We start from the raw sequence: 14,733 nt of genomic DNA, 5'->3' as shown, positions 1-14,733 counted from the left end.
AAAACAATGTCACCAAATAATTGATTAAAACACTGTTTTGCAATGAAGGTCTACAGTAGCCTCAGCAGCACTCTGTAGGGTAGCACCATGGTGTAGTCGGAGGCTCATGATTTTCATCCCCTTCCATAGACAATCACAGTAATTATGACAACTTCTGGAGGATGTCCTCCAACCTATCAGAGCTCTTGCAGCATGAACTGACAGTATAAGTTACAGCTAGCTAGAACTACAGTGGATAAAATGTGGTGAGTAGGTGACTCAAAGAGAGAAAAAGACAATGGTTGAACAGTTTTGAACAAATACATTTCTTCCAAAATTAAGAAGCGAGAGAGAGATATTTGTTTCTTGTATTTATTTGTTGTAATTTCACTTTCACTTAGGTAGCAAATGCAGCTAGCTAGTTTACACAAACACCTGGCTCAAACAGAGAGGGATGCTATGTTAGCTAGCTGGCTATGGCTATCCAACACTGGAACTCTTCCAAGGCAAGGTAAGCTTTTGGTTTTATTCATTTATTGCCACCGGGGCAGCCGGTGTAACTGCTAAACTGCTTTCTGACTGTACACTGTACTGCATGATTGTAGCGGGTTTACTAACGCGTTAGTTCTAGTAGCTATGTTGACTATGACGTGACAATGATGTAGGCTGTGTGTAGCTGTTAGCGAACATGATATGAAGGATTGGCTTGGAAAGGTTTTTTGCCTGGTCACAGACAGCTGATGTGTTGTGCACTGAAGTCCACAATCGAAGGGAAAAGGTGAGAGGAGGAGAACGTGTAGATAGTTGCGAGAAGGAATTATATATACAACTAGTAAAGTGATCATGCTGTTTGTATGTGGCTGCTATGAAAGTGAATTGTGTTTGCGTGTGATCAAGGGTGTATTCATTCCGCCGATTCTGATCAAAAACATGTCTTAAACAGAAGCAACTGGAAGCAAACGGAATGAAACGGGGCTAAACATACCTGAATTTGTCCAATAGAAACTCTAATTTGCAACTGTTGGACTAATGATTACAACCTAGATAAGCTAGATACAGGCAAGAGTGTGCAAGGTGGTATTGAATGTGTCACTGTCTGTGAACTTGATTATTTAAAATTATCTCGACCTGTTCACCTACGTTGTAAACTTTCATTCATAGGCCAGGTTGTAGCAACTTCATGATGGGTATAGCGAAAATGTGAGTATCATGTAGTAGCCTAAACTTATCGATGTTACATTGAGCTGGGTGAATGGAATATGAATGACAATCATCCAATATGCTGTAATAGAAATAAGGCCATTCTCATTTTAAAAAATTATAATCTTCCCTCATCTTAAACAGTGCCGAACGCCACTGGTATAGACCAGTCCCCAATACGCCCACCACTTCACTGCTCTAAACTGTCTCTCTGCTGTACAGAACATCCCTCACCCCGCCCCCCTCTCGCTCTCTCTCTCCCTCTCTCTCATTCCCCCTCTCTCTTACTCTCTCTTTCTCTCTATCACCCCTTTCCCATTCACACTTCCTGGGCTCTGTGCCAGCTGAGTGTACAGACAGGGGGACAGAGAGGGAGGAAGGGAGATAAAAAAGGGAGAGAGAAAAAGAGAGGGGAGAGATATAGAGAGAGGGGGAAAGGGAGAGAATGATAATGACAGAAAAAAGAGAGATCTTACTTTTTAACTCTGCATTGTTGGGAAAGGGCTCGTAAGTAAGCATTTCACGGTAAAGTTTACACCTGTTGTAATTGGCGCATGTGACAAATAATATTTAATGACAGATCGACAGGGACAGAGAGAAAGAGAGAGAAGGATTACGACAGAGAGAGAGATAACGTCCGAGAAAGGAAACAAGTAATGTTATCTCATTACGGTAGGAAATGTGAAGGTCCCGATCCAAGAGAATTGATATAGGACTCTGTGGAGGAGGCTTTTGAGAACCAACAAAGATGGCTTTAGTTTCACTGGCGGATGCATTTGCATAGCTTAGAAGTCCAAGCGTCTGAACCAAGTCTCATGAAAAGAAACCCCAGGAATCGCAGGGACTTCAATAGCAACGCAAGAGAGGGAAAGAGGTGGTGGGGATTTCAATTGCTTCTGTGGAGCAATGGAGGGACAAGATCAGGAGGGAGCACCTCAAAGCTCAGCATCCCAAGGCAATTGTCTGTCAGAGACTGTGATGCAAAGTGAACAAACTGATCTCCAGATGAAGATGTACTTTCACTTTAATGCACAGCTACATTATCATATCATCATGTCATACAGAGTCATGTTCCTCAAAACAAGAAAAGAAGGACATATTTCTTGTTATCCTTTAGATGTACCACACATTAAGTAATTGCCACTTGAGTGTTTTGGGGAGTTTGTAGTTTGTGACTTGAAATGGAAGATGACAGTCCCAACAGAGGTACAGGAAACTTATTGTACCTCTCAAGACCAAAAGAAGACAAGTGAAAAGTTTTTTTTAAATGATTTTTTAATTTAACCTTTATTTAACTAGGCAAGTCAGTTAAGAGCAAATTCTTATTTACAATGACATCCTGACAAAAGGCAAAAGGCCTCCTGCGGGGACGGGGGCTGGGATTAAAAATACAAATTAATTAAATAAAAATATAGGACAAAACACACATCACGGCAAAAGAGACAACACTACATAAAGAGAGACCTAAGACAACAACATAGCATGGCAGCAACACATGACAACACAGCATGGTAGCAACACAACATGGCAGCAGCACAGGTTACAAACATTATTGGGCACAGACAACAGCACAAAGGGCAAGAAGGTGGAGATAACAATACATCATGCAAAGCAGTCACAACTGTCAGTAAGAGTGTCCATGATTGAGTCTTTGAATGAAGAGATGTCCAGTTTGAGTGTTTGTTGCAGCTCGTTCCAGTCGCAAGCTGCAGCGAACTGAAAAGACGAGCTACCCAGGGATGTGTGTAGTTTGGGGACCTTTAACAGAGGTTGAGAAGAATGAGAGAGTCACAAAGAGAAACAGAAAGAGAGTGTGAGAGAGCGATAGAGAGAGAGAGAGAGAGAGAGAGAGAGAGAGAGACTATAGTGTACTGCAGCCCAGCAGTTCTACCGGCCATCATGAGCACTCAATAATGAACCTGGCTGAGCCATTTAATCATCTCAGACTGCTACAAGATCATATCGACACTGAAACAGAGTCAGACTGACATCTAAAAAGCCAACAGAATACTTCAGTTCGTAGAATGATGTACAGTATCATCATAACAAATTATACATTATTTGAAAGGTATCTTGTATCATCGTAGAGAATCATCACACTCATTGTGGCATCCCTGACTGAGCAATGTTTGTCAATTTTTTCCATGGCATGTCATTCTTACCAAATTCTTCCCATTTTCCATATTAATAGAATACTGAGTATGGACATTTGACAACCTTCAATTCTGAATGTTGACTTTGAACTTTCCATTCATACCCATTTCTCTGGAGACAACCCCATACTGAAAGTGTGTTTTATACTGCTTTGAAGAGCTGCATCCTTCGCCAGAGGCTCTTCCCGACATAATGGAGCATGATCTACGGTGTATGAACGCATAAGTTCACGTCACATAAAAGTATTAGTTTACAAGCTACTGGTCTGTTTTAGCATATAGCCCTGATGCGGTCACTCATTGGCATGCACATATTATAAGCTGTGGGGGAGTGAGGATAGGGAGTTATGAGCCTTTAGTTGTCTTACGCCTCATGTCCACAAGATGCATTAAGCTCTTTGCGTTCCGGTCTGAAGTCATTCATTGTCAGTGGAGCAGTCAGCAGAGCTACGTTGGGTGTGCGGTGCGTTCTGTGTACCACATGCGTTAAATATTTTAAACTTGTGTGTTGCTATACAGTGCAGTGGTACAAATGGAAGTACACAAACAGACTCCTACTAGCTAGCTTTTAGCTAGTTGAAAAGCACATGTGCGTCAAGTACGGAAAATGTCGGCAAGAAATCCAGCAAAACAAAACGCATATGCATCTGGTGGACATAGGTCTTTAGTCCTTGTGAATGTTTCTAAAAAGACACCAAGGATTTCCTTCTTCCCTCTCTCTCTCTTTCTCTCTCTCTCTCTCTCTCTCTCTCTCTTTCTCCCCACCCTCTCTCTATAGGCAATATACAGTTGAATTCGGAAGTTTACACACACCATAGCCAAATAAATGTAAACTCAGTTTTTCACAATTCCTGACATTCAATCCAAGTAAAAATTCCCTGTCTTAGGTCAGTTAGGAACACCACTTTATTTTAAGAATGTGAAATGTCAGAATAATAGTAGAGAGAATGGGTCAGTGGGTCAGAAGTGTACATAAACTCAATTAGTATTTGGTAGCATTGTCTTTAAATTGTTTAACTTGGGTCAAACATTTTGGGTAGCCTTCCACAAGCTTCCCACAATAAATTGGGTGAATTTTGGCCCATTCCTCCTGACAGAGTCAGGTTTGTAGGCCTCCTTGCTCGCACACACTTTTTCAGTTCTACCCACAAATGTTCTTTAGGATTGAGGTCAGGGCTTTGTGATGGCTATTCCAATACCTTGATTTTGTTGTCCTTAAGCCATTTTGTTGTCCTTAAGCCATGACCCCAAGCCAAGTATGCTTGGGGTCATTGTCCATTTGGAAGACCCATTTATGACCCAGCTTTAACTTCCTGACTGATGTCTTGAGATGTTGCTTCAATATATCCACATAATTTAGCTTCCTCATGATGTCATCTATTTTGTGAAGTGCACCAGCAAAGCAAAGTGCACTGCAGTAAAGCAACCCCACAACATGACGCTGCCACCCCCGTGCTTCACGGTTGGGATGGTGTTCTTCGGCTTGCAAGCCTCCCCCTTTTTCCTCCAAACATAACGATGGTCATTATGGCCAAAAAGTTATATTTTTGTTTCCTCAGACCAGAGGACATTTCTCCAAAAAGTACGATATTTTCAGGTTATGACGATATAGGACTCGTTTTACAGTGGATATAGATACTTTTGTACCTGTTTTCTCCAGTATCTTCACAAGGTCCTTTGCTGTTGTTCTGGGATTGATTTGTACTTTTCGCACCAAAGTACGTTCATCTCTAGGAGACAGAATGCGTCTCCTTCCTGAGCGGTATGATGGCTGCGTGGGCCCATGGTGTTTATACATATGTACTATTGTTTGTAGAAATGAACGTGGTACCTTCAGGCTTTTGAAAATTGCTCCCATGGATGAACCAGACTTGTGGAGGTCTACCATTTTTTGTTGATATCTTTTGATTTTCCCATGATGTCAAGCAAAAGGGCACTGAGTTTGAAGGTAGGCCTTGAAATACATTCACAGGTTCACCTCCAATTGACTCAAATGATGTCAATTAGCCTATCAGAAGCTTCTAAAGCCATGACATCATTTTCTGGAATTTTCCAAACTGTTTAAAGACACAGTCAACTTAGTGTATGTAAGCTTCTGACCCACTGGAATTGTGATACAGTGAATTATAAGTGAAATAATCTGTCTGCAAACACTTGTTGTAAAAATGACTTGTGTCATGCACAAAGTATATGTCCTAACCGACTTGCCAAAACTATAGTTTGTTAACAATAATTTTGTGGAGTGGTTTTAATGACTCCAACCTAAGTGTATGTAAACTTCTGACTTCAACTGTGTGTTTCTCTCTCTCTATTGAAGGCATGTGATTGCTCATTACCCAATGTGGGATAATATATATGAGCCCATCCGCTCTGCCCTGGGGAATCGGGTTGGTCATCAGCCCTTTTCTTTCCCTCTGTTCTGTCTTTACCAGAAGAGACAAGAGCACAAACAATTCCATCAAGGAATTCTCTCTCTCTCTTTCTCTCTCTCTCTCTCTCTTCCTTCAACCGAGGGCTACTGTTCAGTGTTGATGTCAATTGGCAGACTTGTAGTCTCATGGAGGAAGTCTCCCTGCGCTCCATAACAAGCATTATGGGACATTATTTATTTAATGAGGGAGGATCTGCCTGTTGATGTACATGGGTATGGAGAGAATGCTCACATCATGGCAGAATGCTATAAGGCCTATGAGTTAATAGCTTTGATATGGCATGCTTTTGATTAATTCTGATGGTAAGAGAGAGAGAGAGCTTGTGTATATCTTGGATTAGGTAATTGGCTTTAGAATATCCTGATGGTAAATTGACAGTGTTATAAAGGTCTTGAATCGTGAATAGGTCTTGAATAGGCTTTTATACTGTAATATATGGTAAAACATGTGCAAATGTGACAACAAAAGGAACCAATCTCTTGTGTCAGTGTGTGGGATTCATTCACACCATACCATGTCATAGCCCAATTTAACCCTCCTGTTGTGTTTGTTTCATGTTAATTCATTCTGTGTTCCCGGTCCAAAATGACCGCCCCATTATAGCTAATTATAAATCCATAATAATACATATATTATCACCTGACGTTGTGTTAAGATCTTTTTATCAACTTAAGGTCTTGTGAACATTACAAGTTTTGAACTTCTATTTGCTATTTATGGCCTGTAGGCCTCATTGACCTGTGCTCATACATCTCGTTTTTGACAACCAAAAAAACACACAATGTATGGATTACAATGTATGGATCACACATGCATGTGGGGGTCTGGGAGAAGAAGTGTGTCCATCTGATGAATGGCCATGTGCCTGAACTCAATTTTATACACTAATTGTAGTCTCACCCACTAATTTCTAATGACCGGTCATGACCGGGAACACCACAGGTGTACAAAAGTTCAATAAAACACTCACATGTTTATGTAAATGATCAAAATGTATTTTGTGTGTTCAGATGCCCTGTGTGGACAAAGTCATGGAACCTTATGACAATCAGATTAAATGAACTACATTTTTCAGAGAGAATACTTGTAAATTGGTTCAATTCGACCAGAACACAGCAGGAGGGTAAAGTTGCGCTAACTGCAAGTTTATTACAATGTAAGAAATCATCAATCAACAGGTGTTCCCTGCTTCTTTTCCAGCTAGCTAACCTGTCCATGCACCTTCTAGCACCATAGGCTTTGGATAAGACCAAATCTATGGAATGGTGCCTAAACATGGATAATGGCATAGCATCACCATATTGTTGTCATCACCACGCCTGAGTGGCTTTCTTTCTTTCTGGTCCTGACGAGAAAAGAAAAACTGTCTTTTGCACTGTTCAACCAATCCAGTAAATGTGGAGGAGGAGTTAAGATGGAGTGTTGTCTTGTTAACGTCCGAAAGCGGAAGTCACGTCACAGGCTCTCTTTCCATTTCAGCCTTATTCTAAAATTGAGGAAATTATTTTTTCCCCTCATTAATCTGCACACAATACCCCACAATGACAAAGTGAAAACAGGTTTTAAGAAATGATTGCAAATGTATTAAAAATAAAAAAACAGAAATACCTTATTTACATAAGAATTCACACCCTTTGCTGTGAGACTTGAAATTGAGCTCAGGTGTATGCTGTTTCCATTGATCATCCTTGAGATGTTTCTACAACTTGATTGGAGTCCACCTGTGGTAAATCCAATTGATTGGACATGATTTGGAAAGGCACACACCTGTCTATATAAAGTCCCACAGTTGACAGAGCATGTCAGAGAAAAATCCAAGACATGAGGTCAAAGGAATTGTCCGTAGAGCTCCGAGACAGGATTGTGTCGAGGCACAGATCTGGGAAAGGGTACCAAAAAATGTGTTCAGCATTGAAGGTCCCCAACATTCCTAAATGGAAGAAGTTTGGAATCACCAAGACTCTTCCTAGAGCTGGCCGGCCGGCCAAACTCAGCAATCGGTGGAGAAGGGCCTTGGTCAGGGAGGTGACCAAGAACCCAATGGTCACTCTGACAGAGCTCCTCTGTGGAGAAGGGAGAATCTTCCAGAAGGACAACCATCTCTGCAGCACTCCACCAATCAGGCCTTTATGGTAGAGAGGCTAGACAGAAGCTACTCCTCAGTAAAAGGCACACAATGACATCCCGCTTTGAGTTTGCCAAAAGGCACCTAAAGGACTCTCAGACCATAAGAAACAAGATCTTCTGGTCTGATGAAAACAATATTGAACTCTTTGGTCTGAATGCCAAGCGTCACGTCTGGAGGAAACATGGCACCATCCCTACGGTGAAGCATGGTGATGGCAGTATCATGCTGTGTGGGTGTTTTTCAGCGGCAGGGACTAGGAGACTAGGCAGGATCGAGGGAAAGATGAACAGAGCAAAATACAGAGAGAGATTGTTGATGAAAACCTGCTCAAGAGCACTCAGGACCTCAGACTGGGGCAAAGGTTAACCTTCCAATAGGACAACGACCCTAAGCACACAGCCAAGACAACGCAGGACTGTCTTCGTTACAAGTCTCTGAATGTCCTTCTTGAGTGGCCCAGCCAGAGCCCGGGCTTGAACCCGATCGAACATCTCTGGAGAGACCTGAAATTTGCTGTGCGGTAACACTCCCCATTCAACCAGACAGAGCTTGAGAGGATCTGCAGAGAAGAATGGGAGAAACTCCCCAAATACAGGTGTGCCAAGCTTGAAGACTCGAGGCTGTAATCGCTGCCAAATGTGCTTCAACAAGGTACTTAGTAAAGGGTCTGAATACTTATTTAAATGTAGTATTTACAGTTGAAGTCGGAAGTTTACATACACTTAGGTTGGAGTCATTAAAACTCGTTTTTCAACCACTACACAAATTTCTTGTTGACAAACTATAGTTTTGGCAAGTCAGTTATGACATCTACTTTGTGCATGACACGTAATTTTTCCAACAATTGTTTACAGACAGATTATTTCACTTATTATTCACTGTATCACAATTCCGGTGGGTCAGAAGTTTACATACATAAAGTTGACTGTGCCTTTAAACAGCTTGGAAAATTCCAGAAAATTATGTCATGGCTTTAGAAACATCTGATAGGCTTATTGACATCATTTGAGTCAATTGGAGGTGTACCCGTGGATGAATTTCAAGTCCTACCTTCAAACTCAGTGCCTCTTTGCTTGACATCATGGGAAAATCTAAAGAAATCAGCCAAGAACTCAGAAAAAAATGTGTAGACCTCCACAAGTCTGGTTCATCCTTGGGAGAAATGTCCAAAAGCCTGAAGGTACCACATTCATCTGTACAAACAGTACGCAAGTATAAACACCATGGGACCACGCAGCCGTCATACACTCAGGAAGGAGACGCATTCTGTCTCCTAGAGATGAACGTACTTTGGTGCAAAAAGTGCAAATCAATGCCAGAACAACAGCAAAGGACCTTGTGAAGATGCTGGAGGAAACAGGTACCAAAGTATCTATATCCCTAGTAAAACTAGTCCTATATCAACATAACCTGAAAGGCTGCTCAGCCAGGAAGAAGCCACTGCTCCAAAACCACCATATAAAAGCCAGATTACGGTTTGCAACTGCACATGGGGAAAAATATCGTACTTTTTGGAGAAATGTCCTCTGGTCTGATGAAACAAAAATAGAACTGTTTGGCCATAATGACCATCGTTTTGTTTGGGGGAAAAAGGGGGAGGCTTACAAGCCGATGAACACCATACTAACCGTGAAGCACAGGGGTGGCAGCATCATGTTGTGGAGTTGCTTTGCTGCAGGGGGGACTGGTGCACTTCACAAAATAGATGGCATCATGAGGAAGCTAAATTATGTGGATATATTGAAGCAACATCTCAAGACATAAGTCAGGAAGTAAAACTTGGTCGCAAGTGGGTCTTCCAAATGGACAACGACCCCACGCATACTTCCAAAGTTGTGGCAAAATGGCTGAAGGAGAACAAAGTCAAGGTATTGGAGTGGCCCTTACAAATCCATGGCAGCTGGTTGAGATATGTACGTACAGTCACTGTGGGGACGACGTCATCGATGCACTTATTGACAAAGCCGCTGACTGAGGTGATATACTCCTCCATGCCATTGGAGGAATCCCGTAACATATTCCAGTCTGTGCTAGCAAAACAGTCCTGTAGCGTAGCATCTGTGTCATCTGACCACTTCCGTATTGAGCGAGTCACTGGTGCTTCCTGCTTTAACTTTTGCTTGTAAGCAGGAATCAGGAGGATATAATTATGTTCAGATTTGCCAAATAGAGGGCGAGGGAGAGCTTTGTATGCGTCTCTGTGTGTTGAGTAAAGGTAATCTGAGTTGTTTTTCCTCTGGTTGCAGATGTGACATGCTGGTAGAAATGAGGTAAAAAGGATTTCAATTTGCCTGCATTAATGTTCCCGGCCACTTGGAGCGCCACTTTTTGTTTGCTTATGGCCTTATACAGCTCGTTGACTACGGTTTTAGTGCCAGCATCGGTTTGTGGTGGTAAATAGACGGCTACGAATATTATAGATGAGAGCTCTCTTTGTAGATAGTGTGGTCTACAGCTTATCATGAGGTATTCTACCTCAGGCGAGCAATACTTCAAGACTTCTTTAATATTAGACATCACGCACCAACAGTTATTGACAAATAGACACACACCCGCCCCTCGTCTTACTAGACGCACAGTAGCTGCTCTGTCCTGCCGATGTACGTAAAACCCAGCCAGCTCTATATTATCCATGTCGTCGTTTAGCCACGACTCGGTGAAACATAAGATATTACTCTCCCATGGGTCAGATAGTTTTAATCATAAATTGTCCAGTTTATTTTCCAATGATTGCACTTTGGCCAATAATACGGAGGGTAGTGTTGGCTTGCCTACTCGCCGGCAAATTCTCACAAGGCACCCTGCCCTCCTCCCCCTTTTTCTCTGTCTTTTCTTCACGCGGATGACGAGGATTTGGGCCTGGTCTCGAGAGAGCAGTATATCCATTCTGTTGTACTCATTAAAGAAAAAATCTTCATCCAGTTCGAGGTGAGTACTCGCTGTTCTGATGTCCAGGAGCTCTTTTCAGTCATAAGAGATGGTAGCAGCAACATTATGTACAAAATGAGTTACAAACAATGTGAAATAAAAAAGTCAAGGGGTCTGAATACTTTCCGAATGCACTGTACATGCCTGCTTGGTAATGTCATGTATTACATCCACATAACCAGTCTCTATTGAACCCCTCAGTCTCACTGAACCTCTAATCTGGATAATGCCACTAGTACACAGCATGCCTGCTTACCACCAGTATCCATCATACAGTCCTGAACCCCTGGTATGACCAGAGCTTTCACTCTGGTCTACAATATTCTCTCAGGTCACTGCCACTGGTAGCAACAGCTGCAGGTCAGTGGTGTCTGCCCCCATGTATCCAGCTCTGCTCGGGGGTGAGGTGGCTTCACTCGCTCATATGATTCATATTAATGCCATAGAACAGTGAGTGCACCTCCGCTGTCAACACACGTCTTTTCAGCCCAGGCAGCATCAGTGCCACTGGTTGAACACTCCTCTGTGTGTGTGTGTGTGTGTGTGTGTGTGTGTGTGTGTGTGTGTGTGTGTGTGTGTGTGTGTGTGTGTGTGTGTGTGTGTGTGTGTGTGTGTGTGTGTGTGATATGCTTATACAGTACATTATTTAAATAGCATTCATGTTGGTGAATACCAAATCTTTATACATTAAAGTGATCTTGACAGACGCTCAATGCGATCCAATGTGACGGCGACATTGTCTGAATCTAGAAACGTAACACATTATACACATGGGTAAGATACAGGTAACTGACAAAATAAAGGAACATCTTGAGTAAATGAGGGATACAAAGCAGGTGCAGCCACACAGGTGTGGTTCCTCAGTTAATTAAGCAATTAACATCATACTTAGGGTCATGTATAAAAAGGCCAAGTTGCCCATTATTTTGTCTATTTATTGTGGAGGAATGTTCACATCCCTCCAACAGAGTTTCAGACACTTGTAGAATCTATGCCAAGATGCTTTGAAGCTGTTCTGGCAGCTCCTTTATTTTGGCAGTACGTAGAAGCCCTCAAGATGAATCAACATCTACATATCATATCGTCACCAACAACGAAGGAAACCAATCGACTGTGATAATCGTTTAGCTATATTAGAACACCAGAAATAATTTGTGATGGAGTAGATGAGAATTTGACAGCTTGTGATATATTCGCTGTTCAATAACCTGGTGCGGGTCACTAACCAGTGGTTGATAGACAGCTCGTGGCTCTCTCTTCTATAAGTCATTCATTCGGCAGGTAGCCTAGAGGTCAGAGTGTTGGACTAGTAACTAACGGTTGCAAGATCGAATCCCCGAGCTGACAAGGTAAAAATCTGTCGTTCTGCCCCTGAACAAGGCAATTAAGTCACTGTTCCTAGGCCTTCATTGAAAATACGAATTTGTTCTTAACTGACTTGCCTAGTTAAATAAAGGTAAAACATATTTTTTTTTTATATAATATAATAATTCAACTCCTCGTGCAACAGCAACACTATGTTTCTATTGAGAATGCACTGGCGGCTAGCATGCGGCCCGTGACACCTCCTCCCTTTTGTAGGCCTGCTGATCAATTTATCCCCCAACTTTTTTTTGCACTTTTTGGGGGGGAACTCAAATGCGTTAGAATAATCGAATACAAAAGGTGCAATTTCAAAATGTGTTTGTGCATCAGCAGTTTTTCTATTGTTATGTAAATCACTGACAGTCACTCAATTAGTCCATGTCAGCTAACATGTTTTAGATTGGTAAATGAGTCTAGTGGCCAGCTATCTAAACGTGTAGTAAGCATGGTCAAACTACCAATCGGGGTCTCATTGATAATTCGATATCATGTTAAAAACTGCAAAAAATTGTCTCCACCCTATGGCAAAATGTGTAGAATTGCAGAAAAATGGCTGTAGAACTGCAGACCAATGAACCACTGCAGCCCCTCAAGATGAGTTCCGATTTTTTTGTGGCCCCAACCCCAATTAAAGTTGCAATTATGGGCGCAAATCTTACAAGGTCACGTTCCTTGCAACCTGTTGGAGGAAGAGGCACACTTACCGTACACTCCTTGGCAACTGATGCCCTCCAGTAACAGCGTCAGGATCCCCAAAACAGATATTATTAGATCCATCCTTTACGTTAGTCTCAACATATCCAGCTCTCAAAGGCAAGAAGTCCTTTCCGGGTTGACGAGAGGTTGGAGAAGCGATGGAACTCGCGTGTATAGATAGAACACCACTGCCGCTCCAATCCTCCAATGTTCTGAATGCGTTGCAACGGTCATTTATGAACGCCAAAAGCTAAACGGCGCGTTTTCACCTCAGTACACTGTCACAATAAATCAAATGCTGACGAATTAATTTGCAAAAGCGGTGTGCTGCTTGTATACTGAGCCAGTGGATGTCTTGGCGGTTCTGTAGCAAACAGAGAGCCAGGGAAGAGAGAAGGTGCACAGCAGAAGACTACCGCCCTAGCCCAAAGACAGTCAGTGATGACAGTGGATCGAATAGGCTGCTTCAGGTAGGTGGGACCCAATAATGATGTCTATTCAGTCCCGTCCGTCACGTTGGTGATAGCCTCGGAGCTCCTCACTGAGTGGTCAAACTGATGCTCCTGGCTGCACAATGGTTGAGATGATATCCAGGGACATGGCTCCTCAGCGGTTCCAGTGGTTGTCATGTCTTGTTTAGATAGAATACATGAACTGTCAAGTGTTAAAAGCGCTGTCATTTGAATCCCATCGAGACTCTATGCAATTTCGCTGCTCGGGGAAAAAAACGGTTGCCTGCTGCTACAAGCCGTTGAGTTCTTGAACCGCTATGTTGCTTCAGGGGCTAGCTGGTGCGCTCGCTCACTAACGGCTACATCACGACTTCCAACACCGTGCGCGAGTCATCTCTGGTGGGGTGTAGAGGTGGGTGAGTCCGGTATAGGGAGGGAGAGATTCCTGCGATGATTCTGGTGTAGAATAAAATGAGGAGCTTCTCGTCGGCTCACTTCCCAATCCCACTTTGTAGGATAACGGTGTTTTACCGGCTGGATTGGCGGCTACCTGAGCGTCAGTCACGTTGCGCAATACGTGCTGCGCTGCTACAGAGACCGAGCGGCACTGCAACCGGTCTCTCGCTACGTCAAAGAGTGCGTGACTTCCAGCCCTCATCTGTATGGAAGGCTACACACAGCGTCGGGCGAGGCGTGTGTGTGAGCGCAGCTGCTGGATTGAGAGAGAGAGAGAGAGAGAGAGAGAGAGAGAGAGAGAGAGAGAGAGAGAGAGAGAGAGAGAGACTCATTGGGATTCAGTGGAGATAACTGAACTCTGCAATCAACAGCAAACATCTCGAGATGACCAGTCATATTCCAACATATCTATTCCCTTCTCTATAGTGAAAGCTCTTTCTTTGATTGTAGCCTTCATCAGGTGATTGGCAGTACAAAAGGGCTACTGATGTAACTTTCAGAATTGTCATGGGTCTACAGGGGTCTCAAACGAGATATATATTCATGCTACATCACCCTACTTTTCTGCTGCAAAGAGGCAGGAGGAGAAGACCACAGCCCCAAAACACCTGCATGCAAACTGGTGCGCGCACTCACGCACGTTTTCACGCTCTCTCTCTTTCTAGCGCTCGCTCTCTCGCTCTCTTTCTCTCTCTCTCTCTCTCTCTCTCTCTCTCACACACACACACACACACACGTTCATGTTTTAACCCTATCCCATAGAGAACGTCTAATTCTGCAGAGAATGTGAATGCTTACATACTCACGTTTTCACTCTCTCTCTTTCTCTCTCTCTCTCTCTCTCTCTCTCTCTCTCACACACACACACACACACACACACACACGTCTTTAGGGTGATGGAGCATGAAGAAGCTTTCTATAAAAGTTTGTGTTCCCAGGCCTTG

At 42.9% G+C, this 14,733-nt stretch overlaps 1 protein-coding gene across 2 annotated transcripts in view; it reads right to left on the bottom strand.

Moving 5' to 3' along the window:
• The window catches only part of LOC115169440 (MAM domain-containing glycosylphosphatidylinositol anchor protein 2), a 345,934-nt gene extending 331,948 nt beyond the window's left edge, over window positions 1-13,986 (bottom strand). For both annotated transcript variants that reach the window (XM_029725099.1, XM_029725179.1), the window contains exon 1: window positions 12,890-13,986. In XM_029725099.1, the coding sequence (XP_029580959.1) occupies window positions 12,890-12,962 (73 nt within the window). In that variant the 5' untranslated portion in view covers window positions 12,963-13,986. The remainder of the gene's footprint in view (window positions 1-12,889) is intronic.
• Window positions 13,987-14,733: the final 747 nt, after the last annotated feature.

Source organism: Salmo trutta, chromosome 1 (genome assembly GCF_901001165.1).
Source record: "Salmo trutta chromosome 1, fSalTru1.1, whole genome shotgun sequence".
Lineage (NCBI taxonomy): Eukaryota > Metazoa > Chordata > Actinopteri > Salmoniformes > Salmonidae > Salmo > Salmo trutta.
The sequence above is the reverse complement of the archived record's forward strand: the minus strand, read 5'-3'. Positions and strand labels throughout refer to the sequence as shown.